We start from the raw sequence: 22,059 nt of genomic DNA on the forward strand, positions 1-22,059 counted from the left end.
ATTTAAAACGCTAAGATGAGTATACACTTCTTGCAGCTGAAACATCTCAATTTTAGGGAACAAAACAAAAGAGACAGATGGTTTAATAAACACATGGATGCCACAACTCAGAGAAATAATTCCAAGTAAAGCAGTAAACAGATACACTTTAGATCCATTCAGAAAGGGTAGATTTTGAAAACAAATAGCTCCTCAGCCCGACCTTCACAGTTGAAACCATAGAGATCATGATAATTAGACAAATATCACTGGAACCATTCTCAGATTTTAAGTGAAAGCTGGTTGAACTAGAGTTCTGATCCAAGGTGACATTCCCAGGCTCTAAGGATTATACATGTGGCCCTCAGTCATGGAGGCCTAAGGAGTTTAATAAGTTTTCTGTCTTTATTTCATGAAAAACTTCCTAGTTATCAACCTTCACCAAATACAAGTCTCACTTAATCTCAAGGACTAAAACTAGAAGATACCTTGTAGAAGTTTCTTGCAACTCTACAAAGGAATTAAGTGTGTGTGTGTGTGTGTGTGTGTGTGTGTGTGTGTGTGTGTGTGTGTGTTAACGTTTTGAGTTGATCACATTGAGATGCCCTAAAAGGTTGGAAGAGAGAAGAACAAAAATAGACAACTAAAGAAAGTCTCATTGGAGTTTGTCCCTAGCTTTATTTCATTATGGGGAAACAATGGGTAAGTACAAGCTTCAGAGCTGAATTCTTCCAATTCCACATGGTTTTCATTATCAACAATGAGTTTCACAATTTCTAGAGCATATTTGGATAACTCAGAGTCTATATAATAAAGGAGCAATTTCAGAATTTTTAAAAATTTGTTTCACGAGAAATTGGCAAAAACACCCGTGTGAAGTTATTAGGAGTTGTAGTGGATCTGTTATGATAGCAGCTGTTATTAAAAGCTCTGCTCCTGCTTTCTGCAAACTCCATCAGAGGGCAGTTTAAATAAATATTTAAATTAAAAGAGTGAGCTTTGTAAAATCCAAAGAAAAGTATCCATTGTGACTTAATCTAGCCTTAGCTCTGAAGGCTTGTTCTCCAATTCTGATGACCTCAGATTGTCTATAATTCATTTACTTTCTCTAGCTTTGCATGTATTAGAGATGAGCTTATAAAAGCATTGTGGATGATTTTGCCACTCCAGTTATAAATTCACAGTAGAGAAATTTTAGTATCACTTAATTCTCAACTCAGTCTTATTTCGTATATTTCTATACTGAATTTCTTCCTTGTATAAGTATCTCTGCTTTCTTTGTCATTTTAAGATCCATTATCATCCCATTTACCATCATATCAATAGAATATTCCAGTAATGTAGACAAAACTTTCCAAGATTAATGGACATAGACTCAATGGAGGTTGACTCATTCTTTTTCAAAATTTTTCTTCAACTAAAATGGATGAGCAGGTGATGCAATTTCACATGCTGCAATCCGAGGACTCTTGAAGTTTGAATTACAGGCTACTGGGCATAAAATCCACGTGCTTTCTAGAGAAACTGCTGCAGTTTGGATATGGAATGCTCCCTGAGAGCCCATGTATTAAAGTGTTGGTCATGGGTGTGGCTCTTTTGGAAGGTGAGAGCACCTGTAAAAGGTGAGACCCGGGGGTAGGTCTAAGAGTTAGACCTTTGTAGGCTCTGCTTCTAGACAGCATACCAAGCTGTTCTTTCTCCTGGTTTGCTCCCACCTGCCCATGGTAGTCAGTGTGTGCTCCCAAATGCTCCCTGGAACGATGTTCTGCCTGGACACAGACCCCAAACCAAGAAGGCTTACAAACCACAGGTTAACACCCCAAGCCAAAATAAAATTCCTTTTTTGTAAGTTGGTTTATCTAAAATATTTGTAACAAAACCTGACTGATACATAAAATCATATTCCTTTTTACCAGAATCCATTCATGGGTTCATGTTGCTGCTTCCTTTGGAAAGAATCTCAATCTGTGGATTACTAGACTAACAAAAATTAGTTCAACATAGTAATTGATAGTAGCATTAACTAGTAGCAGCAACTAATAGTTGCTAAGTGGCAAGTAAAAGCTGTTGATATCTTTAAATGTGCCTCTTCTATATTTGTGATAAAGTCCTATCCATGCTGTTGAATATTTAAAAGTTTGCCCATCAAATAGTAACTAACTATTGGGCCTTTTCAAAGAACAGCATTGTTGCAACTGTGAGTGACCAGCATTCTTAAAGTTGATGTAGTAACTTTTTCCAAACGAGTGGGGAAACCCATAATTATTTTTATCCTTAGGTTCCAGAAATCTTCTCAATGTAGTCTTTTGACTGATAAAGGCATTATTCTTTGCCAGCTCTGACATGGCTAGGATGATTCTACAGAAATGAGCCCCCAGAGAAGACCCAGTGCTGACCTAAGAGGGGTGGGATTATAGAAAGCACAGTGTCTGTGGCTCAATAACCCTACAAATACACATTTTACATTAGCACTTTCTATTTCTTTAGGAGACCAACCTCCATTCTTTTAATTCCTCCAACTCCTCGACCACCATAATAGGACGCATCCACAGTCGGCCATTTCTTGTTGGGCAAAGGCTCTTCTTCCTCCTCCTATAAAGATACAGTTTTAAAAAGTGGATTTAATTAATTTTTAAAAATGTTGTCTGGTCAGAGCTGAATCACATTGAGATGTTTTAAATAATTCCATTGTTATGAGAAAATGTAAAAATTATACATGGGATATATGGGTGTATTTATAATCACATACATCAATTTCAAATGCAGTTCTGCAGAGGGTAAGACACCTTCCCTTTAGCAGATTCTCCCTACATCAGGCCTAGGCAAACAGAAGTTGCTTATTTTAACTGTGAGTAGTGTGTCTTTAACCAAGCATATTCATCAATTTAAACTTGAAAAGATTATTCAACTTAGGGCAACACTGTAACAATTATTTCACGTGTCAATATCCTTGAAGTGTGAAATTCATATTAAAGAAGCTCTAAAAATGCACAATACCAGCACATTCCTTACTTTATGTTGCTAGTATGATGCTAGCTAACAGAGAAATATAATAGCAAATTATCACTTTGAAGAAAGTAATGGCATCTTTGAACTGTCAGCTTGGATATTTCAACAATTCTGATGAGTGTCATCAGAACTATTAATATATTATTATGAAATATATTAAATCTCTATGTACTTTTGATCCTGTACCCAGTCTACTAATGAAGGGCTCATTCTACCACTGAAGGGCTCATTCCTCTACTCCATAAAATAAATCATAACATAAAAAGTGTCAGTTGGTTTTCACAAAGTAAAAAGGAGATACTTAGATATAATATAAATAGGATTGGTCTAATTTTGGAATGATAATTACATATGAAACTAAAACAACTCCATATCACTTTACTGGGCATTCACTTACCTCTTTTGGTGCAGAAGGTGGTGGAGGAGGATCCTTGATAACCTGCCCCAAAATAAAACAGAGTAAGATGAAAAACTTCCATAACATAAGAAAAAGTAAGAATGTGTAAAAAAAAAAAATGGCTACTGTGGTAACTCTAGAGATAAGGGATTAATATTTAAAACAAAATGTAGTCAAATGAAGGTGACTTAAGGTTATGAACTATATATCCCATTAATTTAGAAAGGAATACTTTGTATCATTACTAAACTACATATCCAGTGAAATCCATATCAGCATTTCACTCAGTAAGTTCAAAGCCAATCCCACCTTTCTTTTCAATGTTCTAGTAGTTCACTCTTTTCGGACACAGACTACAAATGCTGGCATAACCCATAATGTCTGTTTTTTCTAAACAACTTCTCCATATTCTTTCCTGAACCAAGGGATTCTTTGACATTTTTCTCTAACTTCTCCCCCTCCCCTGCCATGAATTTCTGTCTTCCCAAAGCAGATTATAATTTCTGTGATATTTACAGATGCCTCTCTCCTCTTCCCAACACTTATAGAGTTCTTTATTATTATTTTATCTAGCTTTTAAAACAAATCCCCTTGCAAGTGTCAATATACATTTCACATGGGCATTGCCTTCACTGTGTCTTCCACTGTTTAGCAGAGTGGGTCTGGTATAAAATATGCTTTCTATGATGTAAGGCAGGAGGGAAAATGGGAAGCTGGGAAGAGAAAAAGGTGAAATGGCTGGGAAGAGGGAAGAAAACAAGGAGGAAAGGGGGAAGGAAGAAGGAAAACAGGAGGGAAAGAGGGTAGGAGGGAGGAACTACAGAAAAAGGAAAGGTAAAGAAATAAGAAAGGATTATTTTTTATTCCATTCCCACTATCACAGCCCAAAGTCAAGGACTTAGAGTTCTATGAACTTTAAAGATGTCAAAAACATTTCCCAACTCATGCAAGGTAGGCACAACTAAAACTTCAATATTCTAAAACTTCCCCACCTAGTAGTGGTTCCAATATGTCTGGACTACTGCAATAGAGAAATTCACCATTTGATAGAGCATCATTTGACTGGCAAGGAACTCATCATTTAAAAGCCCCCCTCCCCAAAACTGAAACTAAAGCTTCTCTGTCTTACAGTTTCCACTCTTCAGCCCTGATCCAGGAATCTGGAAAATGTGAGCTTTTACACACACACACACACACACACACACACACAGAGAGAGAGAGAGAGAGAGAGAGAGAGAGAGAGAGAGAGAGAGAGAGAGAGAGAGAGAGACTTTTTCTTCCTAATGAAGATAAATTCTTGGTTTTGGAGGCTACACTAAATACTACCTTTCTATTGAGATTATATTTGGGAACTAAAGGTATTTTAATAAAATTGTTGTGAGTTACCTGGGTTATTTTGTTCATTTTCTTTAATATATATTCATTAGTCAATATCCTGACTACAGTTGCCTTAACCCAAAATAATATTTTTTAAATACAGTTCAGCAGTTAAACTCAATGGTGTTTGGACAAAGCAGTTGGGACCTCCTGATTCCTTGCTTCTTCTCAGCATTTTAATTGATGGGTTTCAAAAAAGAGCAAATGAGGTTAGTAGGGGAAAATGGTGAGAGTGATAGAAGAGAAATTTGAGGGGAGCGATCAGGAGTGGTAGATTTGATCAGAACATATTATATGCATGTGTAAAATGCTCAAACAATAAAAGAACAAAAATGGAAAATAATGATACTAATATCCATGCTATTGATAGTCTATCATTTCATCTTTCACCAGTGGTTACATGTGGTGATATCTTGCTTGTACAAATAAAGCTTGTCCAAAGATCAGAGGATAGAACTTGCCACTAGCTAACCACAGAGGTCTGTACAGACAGACAGGAGGTGAGGTGGCTGGGATGAAGAGGATATAAGCTGGAAAAAAACAGGAACTCGCTCTCTTTTCTGCTGGAAAGCTAATGTGGTAAAGGTGGCAGTGGCTTGCTCCTTCTCTCTGATCTCTCAGCATTTTCCTCTATATGTGACTCTGGTTTTTTGTTTGTTTGTTTTAGAACTCCATTTACGGTTACATGCAATCCTTGTGGTAAAAAAAAAAAAAAGAAAAGAAATATAGCTTATTTCACTACCTTTAGCGAGTCTTTGTTTATATTTTTAGTGAGGGGGGCAGTTTCAAGACAGGATTTCTCTGTGTGGCTTTGCAGTCTGCCCTGGAACTCTGTAGACCAGGCTGGCCTTGAACTTCTCTGCCTCCTGAGTGCTGGGATTAAAGGCATTAGCCACCATGGCCTGGCCTTGAATCTTTATTTTAACTTGTGTAATTGGGTCAGTATTCTTCTACTATAAGCTTAATCAATCACTTCCCCAGTCAAAATGGACTCAACGTTCCAATTCTCACAGTTCAAATCAAGAAATCATTGAATTTTATTGTAAGGACTTTGGAATTTATGTCTCTCTTACATCTTACATGTGTTCTCTTACTAGAGAAATATAAAAATACACCATTCTTTTCCACAGAGCATGAACATATCTGGAGATCACTTTTACTTTGTAACAAAGATTTCAAATTTACTCTTATAACGTGTACATCTTACATAGATAAATAAAAAATAATATGAATAGAATCTCTAGCATTTTTCTTTGTCATATCATCCTGGTTATTACTGCACACTCCCTCCAAGAATTCTTCCTTTTTGTTTCATATGGACCATCTCTGTGAGAGCTAATAGAGGAAAATTAAGTTTCAATCTGAGATCCTTCTGTAAGGCAGCAGAAATTGGCTCAGGAGTTAAGAGCAATTACTGCTCTTGCAGAAACCCCAGATTCATTTGCCAGAACTCACATGGTAGCTTGCAACCACCCATAACACCCGTTCCAGGGGAGCCAATGCCCTCGTTTGACTCCTCTGGACTCCTATATCATGTGGCACACAAACATAAACTCAGGCACACACACACACACAACACACACACACACACACACACACACACACACACACACACACACTCACATAAAATAAACATATATTTAAAATCTTTATGTAGTTACTTCTGTCAGACTCACACAGGACAGGGAGTACCTTTGTGTGTTTTCATTTTCCTGGAAAGCCTTTTCTTAGCATAATCTGTAATGTGGAGACATCAAGCTTCTTTGGGGTACCTCTACATGCTCCAGCTGCTCTGTTGTCATTGTCAGATGCCTCAGTGTAATAGATTATCAGTTTCTACACAGCTCTCCTCCAACATTCTCTCTATATGTATCTAACTCCAATAAGATGGATAATCCTCCTACTCCCTTCAAATATATGGACCAATAGTATTTTGGGTGATGATCAAGCTCCAAGCTAGTAAGTAAAATATTGATGAAAATGTGAAAATAGCACAGTAAGAATTCTATAATAGTAAAATATTGCTAATTTCAATGAAAATGAAAAAATCAGTTTTCTCTGTCAACCCATGAATTCAGAGAACTGGGTCAATTTAACAGCAATTGGAAAGATCATCTCAATTTTCTACATCTAGGAAATAAGTTGGATTAATATTAGGTCCTCCACACATGAAAAGCCTAATCAGATAATAAAATACATACAACACAATGTTTCTGATAGTTTTCTTTTGTTTCTATGCTTTTCCACAATTGCATATGGACATGTGTGTGCCTGTGCCTTCTATTCATATAATTCAATAAAGAATCTTTCAGAGGTAATTTTTTTCAGTTAATATTAAATTAACTATGTTCATGACCTTTTATAAATTTAAAGATATTTTGAAGTCTGGAGGTATATGCAGTTAACAATGAAAATAAAGCCTTCAATGATTTTGTTGAATATGTTATACTGGACAGGAGAGAACAGGAAGATAGAGTCAGGGGAAGAATAGAGGAGAGCAAGAAAAAAGGTACAATAATAAAGGGAGCCATTATAGGTTTAAATAGATATCTGGCACTAGGGAAATATCCAGAGATCTACAAGGTTGATGCCAACTAACAAGCTAAGCAATAATGGAGAGGCTACCTTAAAAGCCCTTCCCCGATAATGAGATTGATGACTACCTTATATGCCATCCTAGAGCCTTCATCCAGTAACTGATGGAAGCAGAAGCAGACACCCACAGCTAAACACTGAGCTGACCTATGAAATCCAGTTGCAGAGAGGGAGGACTGATGAGCAAAGAGGTCAAGACCAGGCTGGAGAAACCCACAGAAACTGCTGACCTGAACAAGGGAGAGCTCATGGACCCCAAACTGAGAGCTGGGAAACCAGCATAGTACTGTTCCAGATCCCCTGAACGAGGATGCCAGTTTGGAGGTCTGGTTAATCTATGGGGCCACTGGCAGTGAATTAGTATTTATCCCTAGTATGTGAATGGACTTTGGGATCCCACTCCACATAGAGGGATACTCTCTCAACCTAGACACATGAGGGAGGGCCTAGGCTCTGCTCCAAATGATATGGCAGACTTTGAAGATCCCCCATGGAAGGTCTCACCCTCCCTGGGTAGCAGAAAGGAGACGGAATAGGGGTCAGGGGGCAGGGGGCAGGGGAGGAGAGGTGGGAGAGGGTACTGGGATTGATATGTAAAAGAAGCTTGTTTCAAATTTAAATAAAAATTTTTAAAAAAAAGAAAAGAAAGCCTTATTGTTCTACCTCTATGGAATGCCAGTCTACTGAGATAAGAGACACAACCTCCATCACAACAAATGACAGGAATCCCTAGGACAGGACTCAGAACTGAGGTTGGACTGTGTTCTTCTTAGTGACAGTAACTGTCCTTCACTTGTGTTGCCATGTGGCAGACACACTGTCCTCTTTTATTTTCATAGCCCTGTAAGATTAGTATGCTGATGTCCATTTTAAGCACAGCAAAAAGAATCCGAACAACCTCTAATTACACAGCTCTCCAAGTACATATGAAGATAAAAGACAGAATTAAAATCCAAATCCATCACTTAGAACAATCTAATTCCAAACCTTGAGTTTAATGCCATTGAATGAGATAGATACTTTTAAAATAAAGGTTGAACTGACAATGAAAAGCCTTTGGAAGATCATCTGGTTGCCAAGCAGTTGTTATTGGGATGGATGGATGAATGTAATCATAGATGATAGAAAATTAGAGTTATATAAAGTATATGCTTGACATGGGCTTTTATACCATTTCAGAGAAGCAGTGCACATCCAATATTATGCCCAACATCACTTACTTAGAAATTTCAGGACAGGAAATGAACTAGTTTTCTTCTTACATTTGAAAATATTCTTATACATATTACCATGTGGCCTCAAAAGTAACAAAATGGAAAGAAAATAATGTGATACCACTTGTCCCTAAAGCCAAAAAAAAAGGGGGAAGGAGGGGGACTGTGTGGAAGCAGCATGCCTGCATGCCAGTAAAATCAGTGTGGGGGGAGAAGGGATCTTAGTGTTGTCAAGTGCATTAAAAATAACAGTCATGAGAATCTTGTTCTTATATTAAATAGTGCAAGAGCACATTCACTCCAGAGAAGGCTGCATTCATGTGCACCATATTTCATAAGAATTTGCAGGTTTTAAAAGGCATAATATTGCCTAGTTGCCAGGATTTTTTTTTTCACTTAGCATCCTTCAGCTCTGTATTGAAAATTCTGGAAAACACTTTCACCACTTTATGAACCATATGGAGAGTTTGAGTCTTCTCCAAATTTTTTTCCGTTTGTTATTATCATCATCAGGGTGGGTGTAGGAATTACATCTCATCTACTTAGCTGCTAGAATGAAGATTTCAGTTTGGAGGAGAGCCGATTTCTTAAAAATTAAAAAAAAAAGAAAAAGAGAAAGAGAAAGTTAGCTGCTTCAGGCAACAGTCCTTTTGATCTGCTCATTAACACTTTTCAAATGTTCGAGTGATGTGGGCATTCTTTGCGACAGAAAATGCCAGCACTGAAGCCTGCAGCCAGCTTGATGCAATCATATGTTCTGATATTCAGAAAAAAAAAGTGAAAGAACTGTCAACATTGAACTGCTTTGGATTTTACAAAATAAAAAGAAAGATACAGTATAATGACTGTAGATAAGTAGTATTTCAGAAGTAATTTTGCCAGTAACTAAAGGAAAGTCATCTAAGGGCTACAAACCCACAGACACTGGAGAAACACCCTGCTTAGGGAAATTTTTAAAAATACATGTGGGTCTTCCTTCCATTTTCTCTTTTCTCCTTGACAAAACCATAGATCAAAGACAGTACCTCTCTTCTGGAGTGCATAAGCCCTAAGTTCCTTTAGATTTGGACTCGAAAGTCCTGTTCTGAATCCTACAGTTGAACTTGGAAAATAAGGCCAGTTATCTTGGCCTTCTTTTACTCCCTCCTTAGGAAGTTCACCAGTGTTCAGGGAATTTTACCTTGAACAAATAAACAAGAAGCCAGAAATCTACACAATAAATACAAGGTCAAATGGGATGTGGAAAGAACAGTATGAAGGCATATCCTGACAGGAGTTAAAGGTGCTGCTGTTGTAGGCTAGGAAGAATCTGGTACCCTGTGTCCTAAATGATGTTGTTGGAAATTATCACCACGGAAGCAATACATCCAAGCATCTATCACACTGTATTTCAATGAGGCAACCAAACATAAATCATTTTAATTAATTGTGCAAGGAAGGCATATTAAAATTTAAATTACTTCTGTTTTATTGTGCATTCCCCCCCAAAATCGGGCCTCTCTGAAAGTAATTCAATAAGGGTACCAGGAGCCCTCCTCAACAATAAAAATCAAGTGCAATATAGAAGCATTATTACTATGTAAAAGGAACAGCACAGCTGCTGCTGGCAAAGAAAATTATTCTATAGAGCTCTGGTTGGAAACATCCCCATGAATTTTGTCTTATAAGCAAACTGGGTTTTTAAAAAGGCAACACTTAAGTTGCTTTCTAATTTAAGAATCACAACATCTTTCTGTAACATCCTAAATACACTAAAGACACAATGAACTTCACTGTGCTTCCTTGAGGGTGGAGAACTTTGGCTGAGGACACTAGAGCAACATGGGAGTCATCTTTCCCTGCATAATCAACGATATTTGTAGCTCTGTACCACTCTCGTTGACAGCCAACCAGAAAGCCTCTGTAGGCCACCTCATGAGCCTTACATCTGTAATTCTGTGGAGTGTCTAGCTATCCCAAATGATGTGATTATGTGGGTGTCATTTCTGCTGTCCCGTTTAGTCGAACAAAACTGCCATAAATAGTGTAGCCTCTAAGCTAAACAGTAATGAAAATATCTATATTTTCTGGTAGCTTATTCATAACTCCATACATAGGAAGCTTTGCTTTAATCCCTTGTGTCTTCCTTCTTTTAGTCAAAAGCAAAAGGGAAAGAGGTGTCCATGTCCTTGTTAAAGAAAAACAGTTGCTGTGAAGAGAAAGGAGGAGGAGTGGATGTGAGTTGGGGCAGAAGGGCAGTGAGGGGGAGGGACTGAGAAGAGCAGAGGGGGGAAACTATGATTGAGCTGGAAAATAATTAGTTAATAAAGAAGAACTCTGATTCTATGGGAGTAAAAAATGTGTACTTTCTACTGTGTATGCATTTATAAGTAACAAGTTTTCAGTTAAAAGAACCAGGCACCCTGCTTAATCAAATTCCATTGAGCACACTATGTTTCCACAGCCAACAGAACTTTTGTTACAATGAGCAGCAGAGTGCTCTATTTGAAAGCTGATTGTGGGTGGACAAAGACGCCACATCTGTCAATGTTTGGGATGACATAGTTGAGGAAGATGTCCGGGGAAGAAGTATTTACAGGGCAACATTCACGTTGTTATTTGTCTATGCGTTTATACCACTGGGAAGATTTACAATAAGTAACAGTGCCTGTTTTCAGAAACTTTCTGGGCTATACTAGAAGATAGATTTTAAATAAATAATCGTGCTAAATGCTTACTTAATACACTCATACTCACACATCACCAAAAAAAATGTACTATTTTGCACTGTGCGTTTTTACTAGGATCAGTATAAAATAGTTAAGAAGTAAAGCTCCTAGCTTTCATTTGTTCCTTGAGTCCTGGGCTAAGACTGATACAGCTAACCAGATACATGCTACATTCACAGATACAGTATCTAGCTAAATATCTGGTGGCCTCTTGCTCACTGTAGGACAAATTGCTAATCTCTAGCCTTCAGAAGGGTCTACAGCTCCACAGCTGCTTTTGCATGAAGCCAGGCGGGACAATTCTTGCAAGTAATATCAACCTGAGAAATCTGTCCACAGACCTGTGATGTCAAATGATGCTGGTAATAGACATGCCTAGGACGTTTCTAAGAATTATCATCTGATCCTGCTTTAATCTCACTCTGAGACAGTAAATTGGTCCCATTCAATACATGAAGTACTACACAATGCTCTTGACAGTTATCCATTACAAATCAAAACCAGGTTATTCTATTTTGTTCAACTGTATTACATCCATCTATTTATTTTATACCATAATGCAAATAAGAAGGTCAAAGAACGACTTTTGGGAGCCATATGTGTCTTTCCACATGATGGGTTACAGACATTGAACTCTGATCATGAGGCTTGGTGGCAAGTGTCTTTAGTCCTGAGCCATCTCTCCTGCTTTCCCAAAATCAATAACCCTAACCAGTCATTTGCAACTTGGAAATATCAGAATGAGCCTAAAAATATAACTATTTTCTTATTTTTGCAACAAAAAAATCATCAAAAACAATGGAAATTTGTATCTTAAAACAATGGAAATTTGTTCTAAGTTACTTCCAGAAGTCAGGAGCCTGAATTAAGTCTCATGGAGGTTAAAGTTAGCCGTTAGCTAGTTGCTTCCTTCCGCAGCCTGTGGTGGGTACTGCTCCTTGCCTTCCCAGCCTCTGATCACACCAGCATTCCTGTCTTGAGGCCTGCACCATTCCAGTGTGTCTCCATTGCATTGCCTTCTCCCTTTCTGTGGTCCAATTTCCCTCATAAGAATTATGGTTATTTGTGGGTCCCATCTGAATTATTCTAGACGATCTCCCTATCACAAGAGTCTAAATCATTCATTCTTCAAAGACCCTTGACTCTCTCCAGTTACTTCCCATTCTCAGGTGAATGCAAACTTTCTAGAAGACATAGAAGACCCTTCTGCATGAGGGTCTGGTCAAAACCCAAACTGTCTTCCACACTGGGTCTCAGCCCAGCACTTTTCAAAGCACACCACAAAATACACACACACACACACACACACACACACACACACACACACACACACACACACACTGAAATGTCCTTCATCAACTGCACATTTTCTTTATTATTGAAAACACATTTGAGATCATAGGCTCAGTCAGGTTCCTCTGAAAAATGTTCTTCCTATATTGCTATTAGGTACTTAGAGATCTTTATTTACACTTCTAGCCCACATTTCTTTGTTTCCATATTAAAATATGAAATTTTATATCATACTGTAGGTATGTCTGATTCACCAGTTCAGTGTACAGTAGCTGCCACCTTCTACATGATCAACACTTATCTGCCAAAGGTGAATGAAGAATTTTGTCTGTGCCTTACCCTGGTTTTTCAGCCTCCCTTAGGACACATTTGCTACAGTTCACCTAGATGTGACTATAAGTTCACCTTCAGGACTTGCAGCTTCTCATTCTGTGCTATAAGAAGAAAGTAGCTGCCTCTGCTAAACAAACTTCAGAACTAATGAGCGATCAAGCTATTTTTGAAGCTTGGGACTCTTTCTGAAATCCCACAATAACTTGATGGACTTCTCAATGCCTTGCATAATAGTTTCATGGTTCATTATCGGGGAAGCCTCGGGTGAGGATGGACCTGTTCTCACCAGCTGATGGTGGGACCTCCTCTATAGTATCCAAGATGATATTCTAAACCTACATTTCACAATATATAGCAACTACCTAAAAGTGGTCCATTTCAGTTGGTTTTTTTTTTTTTTAATGTATCTTTAAGGGAACAAGCACGCTCTTTGACACATTTGCACACCGTGACCAACAGTAAATGAAATTATAAAACTAATGAAGGGAGCTTTCGGAGGAAACTCGCCACTGTAAAATTTAAATTAAAAATGCAAGGAGCACAAATCACATTAGAGCACCTTTTTGCTTTTTAATTTGAGACTCAAAAATGCCATCCACCCCCAAAATAGCCATATCTAAGATAATCAAGATTCTACCAGGAAATTATTTGAGCATAAACTTCGGTGGCAGGAACTTGATGAGTTCAGCAAAGGGACAGGAAGAGCTTCATCTCTCCTGTTGTCAGAGTTAATGCTGTGCTTCCTCTGGAGCCAACTAACTACCCTGGGATGAAGGACTAGAAGTCTCCCTCATGACAGCAGACTGTGGTACAGCTAATAAGAAATGTAGATGGAACACAAAGCATGGCCTGATACCTTGGCAAGTTGAAATCAGGTAACAAAGGTGAAGGGGGTAGGGTGGGGAGGTAGTCTACTATGTCATGACACTCCCATGAGATGAAGAAAGTGTGCTTACATGAATAACACTCTCAAAACAAGTGACAGGAACACACTGAATGATTTCCCGGGATAATCTTTTCTATACACTCCAGATAAAAGGGGATTAAGTGAAATATGCTAATGTATATAAGTTATTATGCACTGTCTGTGACTCGATTCTCTGATACTGTGAATAAAGTACTTAACAAGGTGAAGGGATTTTGGAGATGTGATGATTAACAACCCTGAGATGGAAGACGATCCTGTAGTATCCAAATGGGTCCAACTGGGATATATAGGTCTTTAACACTGGGCAGCCCTCCCCACTTGGATTCAGCCAGAGAGATATGTAAGTACAGATGAATGGTCAAGGATATACGGCAGAGTGGGACTGGCTCTGAGGATGGATAAAAGAGGTCACACAGCAAGAAATGAGGGTGGCTTCTTTAAACTGAAAGTGATGGACTCTGCCCTGAGTTTCAGAAAGGTATGCATCCCCTTGCCCAGGCATAGGTCCACACTCCAGACCTTACTTTGTATCTTACTGCTTTGAAACATAAGGAAGGCCAGGGGTGGTGGCACACTCCTTTAGTCCCAGAATTTGGGAGACAGAAGCAGGCGGATCTCTGTGAGTTCGAGGCCAGTCTGGTCTACAAAGCTACACAGAGAAACCTAGTCTTGGGGAATAAAACACACACACACACACACACACACACACACACACACACACACACACACAAGGAAGAGCACAGTTGAAAGTTCTCCTTACCACTTTACAGCAAAGGGGCCAAAACCACCACATCAAAGCGATGCCCAAGAGCAGCAACAACACCAAAATAGCTATGATTGCTGCGATCCCGTTAGACTGTAGAGGGAAAAATAAACAGAGTAAAGTTTAAGGTCAAATCCCACATGGTATTTATTCTTTTAAGGAAGGGGGGAGGAATGAGCACAAAGGCAAAACTGTTTCAGAACAAAATTATGTTACATTCTTTTAAATTGTATTAATTCCTTTTGATTTCACTTAATGTACACCAGGTTGTGTTAAGATGGTCAATAATACAGCGTCTTCCAACATGCTACAGACTGATTTAAATGTGTCTTAAAAGACTGTGAGAACCACAATTTTTTGAGGATTAAACAGATGGTCCCTTAGGGACTTTTGTGCTTAAGCAAAAATTATGTTGGTTAAAGCTCAGTGTCTTCCAGGCAGAACTTCCCCAGATTTTATGATGATGCAGCAGCAATTACACACTTGGAGTGTGAAGAAGATACAAACCACTGGTGTGGATAAGGAAAACACAATGGATGTTTCTTTGTATGCCTCAATGGAAATGCAGCCTAATGAGTCCTTCACTTCTGGTCATGGTTCACCTGTGACTCCGGCAAGACCTTCACTGTGTAACTGGCAGGCTCCTCCACCCTTTAGGCACCTGCTCTGAGAGCTGCCTATAACCTTCACTGCAGAAATCACTGATCCACCCTTTTGGCCTCTCATATAATCTAAGGCTAAGTTCTTCCAGTAGCAACCCTGCCTAGGATTCCATAGCTGCAAAATGGATTATGCAACACATTTAGATAGAATTTCTCTAGATTTTAATTGAAGCATCTTTACAATGGAATTAACCATGAGCTTTGGATAATTTAATTCCATTTTTCTGTCATGAATGTATGTCTCCCAGGAAACCAAAGGCCAATTCCCATCAGTTTACTACTTGTTACTCCATGCTTAATGTTTACAAACTACGTACCAAGGAAATGAACTCCAGAGCAATTAAGGCTCCACTATGACACAGCTATCAAAAAGGGCATAGACACTGACTTTTTCACTGAGTTTAGAGGAGACTTGTGTTTCTGCCAAAGCCCAGCTTCTTTGGGATTCCCAGGGAAACTGTTTCAGTTGGATGTAGTTTGCAGGTTTTGTTTGTTTTAGAAGAGAAGGGACTCAGAGAAGAAAAACAAAGAGAAAGAAATACCTTCTGGTAAATTTTAGACAAATGTGTAAGTATTGTCTTCTTCAAGCTAGCAGAAGACAATCAGTGTATGAGTCAGGGAAACACGGGAAGCTCATGACCTTTTCTCACAAGCCATGCACACAAAAGGAATCATGTCACTCTCAGGTGCAGTTACAATAAGTACAAAAGTAGGCAGACAGGAGCATACAGGCAAAGCATGTCCTAGAATGACAAGAGAAATTACAGCATACACCAAGAGAATCACATGCATTCTTGGCCTCACCTTCAACTGCGGGGTCTTGTGGAAATAATCCCCACCCCCACCTAGACCCAGCAACTCACAGAAATAGCAAGCAACTCACAAAGAGGTCTGCAAATATCCGATTCACCCCTTTCTTAGCATTTACACCCTGTTTTCACAAAGCAGGAAGTTCGACTAGAGGCCATGAATCTGCTAAAACTGAGTGGCCAGTTTATTCTTTCTATGCATGTGCAATGAGCAAGAAACTCATAAACCCGTGCAGATTATTGGAATATTAAGTAGATGGGCACTTTAAAGTCTTAAATTTTTCCCTCAAAATTAATTGCCTCTATTAGTAAAGGTGACAAAAAACAAAGCTTCCCCACAATGGAAATAAACATTTAGTATGGTGACACTGGTATCACTACTGATTCCAAAGACTATCTCCAAAACTTTAAACTAGAATACATGTCTCAGCCACGCATGATGGAAATAGGATCGGGGAATGCAATGACTTAAGGCTATCCGACCTTGCTCTGCATGTCTGTCCATCCTCATCCTAGACACTAGCTCAGTTCATTGTATAGGAGTCCCAGCTTTCCCATTTCCTTTGTTTTTGTAGTCGGAGATTATCATCAGAGCATAGAACAGTCAGAGAGGAAAAGGAAATAATTTCATTGTTTGCTTATTTCATGAACAGATTAAGAAGAAGCCACACATGGAAGCCACATTCCTAAGAATGGGCAACACAGGGTAGACCTAGAAGCCAGATGAGGAAGAATATGACACCAAGTCTAATTACTCCTATATTTTCGTCATGATCACAAACCAATAGTTTCTCACTTTTACTCAGAAATTCTCTCTCTTTAAACAGACCTCCGGATGAAAAATCCTCATAAATATTCAATGCATAAATGCCATTTTTTGTCTTGAACTAAATGAATTCAATATATATGACCTAAATCTAAAAATGTTTTTTTTCCATTCATCTAAACCATACTTGAAGAGCCACTACTATATACTGGACTGTTAAATGGGTGCCAGGGCCACATATCAGACACATCCCCATTTAGCCCATGGGTAACACAGATGGAGCTGGAACCAATCATGACACATGTGAGAACTGAGGAAGAAAAGTCAACAGAAGCATGGGAAATCTGGCAGGTAATCCTCCAGGAAAGGTAAAAGGCGGGGAGGGCAGTATGTAGGCATATCGAAAGGCCTTTAAAAAAGAGAGAAGCCACCATGGTTGGAAAGTAGAAAGATAATGGGTGACACACAAAGACGCTCAAGAAGCCAAAGTTCAGGTTCTCTGACAAAAATTATGTGGGATTTGCATTGCTGAAGAATCCTAAAATCACCCTGCAAAGCACTAACTCTTGTATAGCCAGGGGATTCCATAACTCTGCCAGTGAGGGACCATTGCCACTCAAACACACCTATCGCTCAACAGGGAACTCCTCATACTCCACTATAACTAGTCATCCTTCTGGGTCCTCAAGGATAAAGGGGGTGGGGAGGAAGTATTCTAAATATTCTAGATCTCTCTCTTAGTCTCAGGAATTACAATTAAGCTACTTAGATTAAGAGCTGTAACCTAAAAATATATTGAAATTAAACCTCTTCTTAATCATCTCCACTGTCACCGCAAAGGGACTGCTTTCTTTCCGTGCTTCTTAGATGGCAGAAATGCTAACAGAATTGGTGTCGGTATTTTTATTTTTGTCCATTTCTGCACAGTGGCCAGGGAAAGCCTGTTAAGCATTAAGTGTGTAGCACTTCTTCCTCTAACTGGAAAAAAATCCCAAGTCCTTACAGTGGCTCACACAGCATCAAATGTCCTGCGCCCTGTCCACCACTGTTTCTTCTGGACCAAGACCCCAATTTTCCAGGCATGTCTTCACCCAGGCATCATTCACTGACTTCTTTAGGAACTGCCCACACTGTCTGCACAGGACCTTCTTACAACACGTGCTCTTGAGGACTCATCTTTCAAGCCTTGGCTCAAATCTCACCTTCTCAACAAGAGTTGTGGACCCCTATTTAAGGTTTAGTATTTCCATCTCCAACTGTCCCCACATCTGACACACCTCATGTTCTTTTTTAACATTTTATCCTTCAACAACTGCCAGTAACATAACTCTTCTGAGAACTCAACAGGCTCAGATAAAATGGCCTTATATATTTAATATCTGTGAGCACCGGGTGAGTCATTCCACCTTAGTGTCCCTGCACATGGAGCTAGTTCTTGGCTATAGGGCAGAAATGAAGACCTGTTTTCCTGCCTGCTGGGAAGAAAGAGTCTTCTGTGGGAGGGCGAGGGGAGGAAGGAGAAAAAGGATGCAGGCAGTGTCTTTTCAGTGTGCTAAGCGCTAAGCAACTAACTACTCAGCACAAATATTTGTAACCTCAATCAACCACATCCTGAGAAACCAGAAAACCAAAAATTACAACATCCACAAAGCCTATCAGTTGTGAAAAAAAAATGCTATTTACGAAACAGAAAGAAATGGTAATTAAAATTATCCAGAGAGTCCAAAAGACTCAAAAGGCCATGTGGAGGCTTCATTTTTCCCTGCAACATTGTCTTACAGTGAGAACCAGGGTATTTCTGCAGAGATGATATTTTATGTCTCCCGTATTAATTGATAAAAATACATTAAAAAACACAATATAAGAAAATGTTAAGTTGCTATTCTTGTATTTTAGAGGAAAAGAGGATTTTTTGTTTTCCCTTTATTTGCCTGTGTGTGTGTGTGTGTGTGTGTGTGTGTGTGTGTGTGTGTGTATGCATATACATGTGTGTGTGCATATAAATAATAGCCATGTAGAAAATCTATTTTAGAGCATCCTGTTTTCATGTTCAACAATCTAACATCAAAACTTTATGTCAATACACAAAATTAACTATAGTGAAAAAGAAACTGTCTCTATGGAGTTTATGGTTTTTTTAATTTATTTATTAGTTCTAGTTAGGGAACAAGCTTGTTTCATATGTAAGTCCCTTCTCCCTCTCTCCCCCTCACCCCCAACCCTCCTCCCCCACCCCCAGCCCACCCCCCACTCCATCCACCCACCACTCCCCAGGCCGGGTAGGGCCCTCAATGGGGGCTCTGCAAAGTCCACCAATGGAGTTTATGTTTTAAAGCACTGTATTTTAGATGATGCAAAAAAATAACTCAACGGAAATATAGTTTCAAACTTAGCTATTACCACACTCTCAGAATGAGATTTCTTAGTTACATTAGAAAGCATAGACAGCATCTATGTGGACAAAGTGATGACATCACCTTGCACTAATAGGTGCACTAATGATTTCAAAATCTGATCAACATCCTAGATATTAAATTCTAATCTTCATAATAAAAAACATTTCCATATTTAATCTCCTAAGAAAGAATGCTTTGTTTCTATTCTCTTACTTTATGTTGATCTAAAATATGACTGTGGGATTTTATAAATATTAAAATTTAATGTATAGTACTTATAAATCCTTTAAAAGAGATAAAAACAGAAATAAAATGAAATAAATTCTATACAAATGTTTCCTTGCCGCATTGTTGCGCTTAATCTGTGGCTTCCTTGTTGTAATAAATAGTACAGAGACTCCCTAGGTTATTATCTCATGATAACACTATTTCTGAAGGTAATTAACTTTCTACTCACACATTCTGTAGCTGTGACTGTTAAAGATCTTGAGACAGCAGACTTCCCATCATTAAAGCTGATTGAAACTTCAAGAGTTCTACAAAAAGAGTAAAGAAGCAACAATTAAAAGTCAACTTAATCTTTACCACAGGTTTCTTTTTTTTGTTTTTTGTTTGTTTGTTTGTTTGTTTGATTGTTTGATTGGTTTTTTGAGACAGGTTTTCCTCTGTATTGTTTTAGAGGTTGTCCTGGAACTCACTCTGTAGACCAGGCTGGCCTCAAACTCACAGAGATCCACCTGCCTCTGCCTCTCGAGTGCTGGGATTAAAGGCTTGAGCCACCAACACCCAGCTTGCCACAGCTTTTTAAAGCAATCAGAGCTTTCACAGTCTTACTGCTGGCATCCAGGAAACTAAATGCTAATTAATTGCTTTGGCACAAATATTGAATTTAGGCTTCTACCTGATTTCTAACCCTTTCCGTCATCCACCAAGGCAAGAGGAAATAAAATGAAAGTCCTTATGGTACACCTTCCCTCAACATGACAACTTGCTTCCGATCCACACAGGCACAGAGACAGAGAGAAAGCAACTGTTGCTGAAGTCAAGATCTTATCCATAACTCTTAATTACTCCTGTTAAAGTCTTTCTTCTAACATGCCCACTTCAAAAAACCCTTCCTTAAGAAGAAAACAGTTTAGTTAAAACCAGAAAAGAAGGGGACATTTGAATTTAATTAAGTTTTGCACTATTTCAAAAGAGAATGCCAAGTGGCCTATTTTTTTTTAAGTTAGACCAAATTCCTTATTCTGCAAAACTTGGTGTTTGTTTTCTTTTGTTTTCATGACTAAGCGTAACAGATTCCAAAAGAATCTTTCCTAATTCTCAATTCTCCTACTTTCATGTGTGCAGTCATATGATAGGGCGGACATGGTTCTTCTATTTGGAGAAAAGGTGATTTTTATTTATACCAATATATTCTTGTCAGGGTAATCTCACTCACTCCACTTTAATAGGTCAGTAGAAACCAGCTGGAGTTGTTTATAATTCAGCATTAGAGTCCAGCAGAAGCATTCACAATTTTAGCACTTAGTGAAGTGAAATAAGAACACAAGATGAAGTTTGAAAATTAAGGTCACACCTTCCTGTAGAAGAAACACGTGCTGAGAGCTTAGTTATAAAAAATAATTATTTTTCCTCAAAAAACATTCTAGTATAATATGACCAGTGTTGAGTAAAAGTGAAACAAGCCATGCACAGAATGAAAATCTATCTACCCAAAGCTTCTTTTTACACATGGTCTTCATTGAAACAATAAAATGCAAATATTGGTAGCAACATCCAGGCAGTATAATCAATAACAATACTAATAAACTGAGTTCTTCCCATTAGCCAGAAACATTAATACATCTCATTCAATTCTCACAGTAATCCACTGGCATTGTTTCCATTCTGCAAGTCAAGAAACTGAATTTTCAGAAGGCACCTCACCAAAAGATTAGACCTCTCTGACTTTGTAACCCAGGAAACTTCACTTCTCTAGCATACCATCCCCCTAGTCCTCCACACATATTTTAGGGACTTTTATTTAAATTTATCTCATATACATTACCCAAGGATTACTTATCCAGATTTTTCTATAATCATATTTTTCAGGGTTAACTCCAGCACCATTTCTCTAAAACAAGATATTTATTCTTGAGTATAGATTTATGAATACGTATAATATTTGGAAAAGTCTTCTAGAAGTCTTCCAAACATGAAGAACACAGCTGCTTCTGCTTTTGAATTCTATTGTTCCTTTAGAGAGAGTCCTTAAATTCCTGGTATGGTATGGCACTGTCACTAATCCAATGACTGCCTCAAGCACAAAGGTAGTTAAAGGCCATCCTCCAGCCTAAAGCCAGGGAGCTTTGTTTGTCAAAAGACTGCAATCTACATAGTAAATGTTTTCTGTCACATTTTCAGTCCTTTCTCTTAATTCCAATACACTGCTCATTCCTATCCCTATATAAATCCTACTCCTGGTTAGAATGCCTCTAACAATGGAATCCAGATTCTTGGTTATGAGATTTAATTATGGACTGAAACATAATAAATAAATATTGTGTACTTAATTCCAGACACAAATAGGAGGCAATAAGACAGTTCATCTTTATTTGTCCAAATGTAAACACAACTTGCAAAAGCAGGCATATTTATGACCTTCATTGGGCAATCTAGAATCCTGAGCTTGGGCTTATGTCAACCTAGTATTAATATTCCATTCCCAGCCTGTAAAGGTATGCAAATTATACATATGCCAGAGTTGCTCCAGGAAGGGAACTTCACAAAATACATAGACATTTTTCACGTGTGTGAAACTCAGGACCTCTGTGAAGATTTGTTATAG

At 38.4% G+C, this 22,059-nt stretch overlaps 1 protein-coding gene across 4 annotated transcripts in view; it reads right to left on the bottom strand.

Moving 5' to 3' along the window:
• Antxr2 (ANTXR cell adhesion molecule 2) overlaps positions 1-22,059 on the bottom strand; it is a 171,207-nt gene that overhangs the window by 98,605 nt on the left and 50,543 nt on the right. For all 4 annotated transcript variants that reach the window (XM_027387666.2, XM_027387668.2, XM_027387667.2 and 1 more), the window contains exons 11-14: positions 19,687-19,765; positions 14,594-14,689; positions 3,386-3,427; positions 2,476-2,571 (exon numbers count right to left, since the gene is read on the bottom strand). In XM_027387666.2, the coding sequence (XP_027243467.1) occupies positions 2,476-2,571; positions 3,386-3,427; positions 14,594-14,689; positions 19,687-19,765 (313 nt within the window). The remainder of the gene's footprint in view (positions 1-2,475; positions 2,572-3,385; positions 3,428-14,593; positions 14,690-19,686; positions 19,766-22,059) is intronic.

The sequence above is a fragment of the Cricetulus griseus genome, assembly GCF_003668045.3.
Source record: "Cricetulus griseus strain 17A/GY chromosome 1 unlocalized genomic scaffold, alternate assembly CriGri-PICRH-1.0 chr1_1, whole genome shotgun sequence".
Taxonomy (NCBI): Eukaryota; Metazoa; Chordata; class Mammalia; order Rodentia; family Cricetidae; genus Cricetulus; species Cricetulus griseus.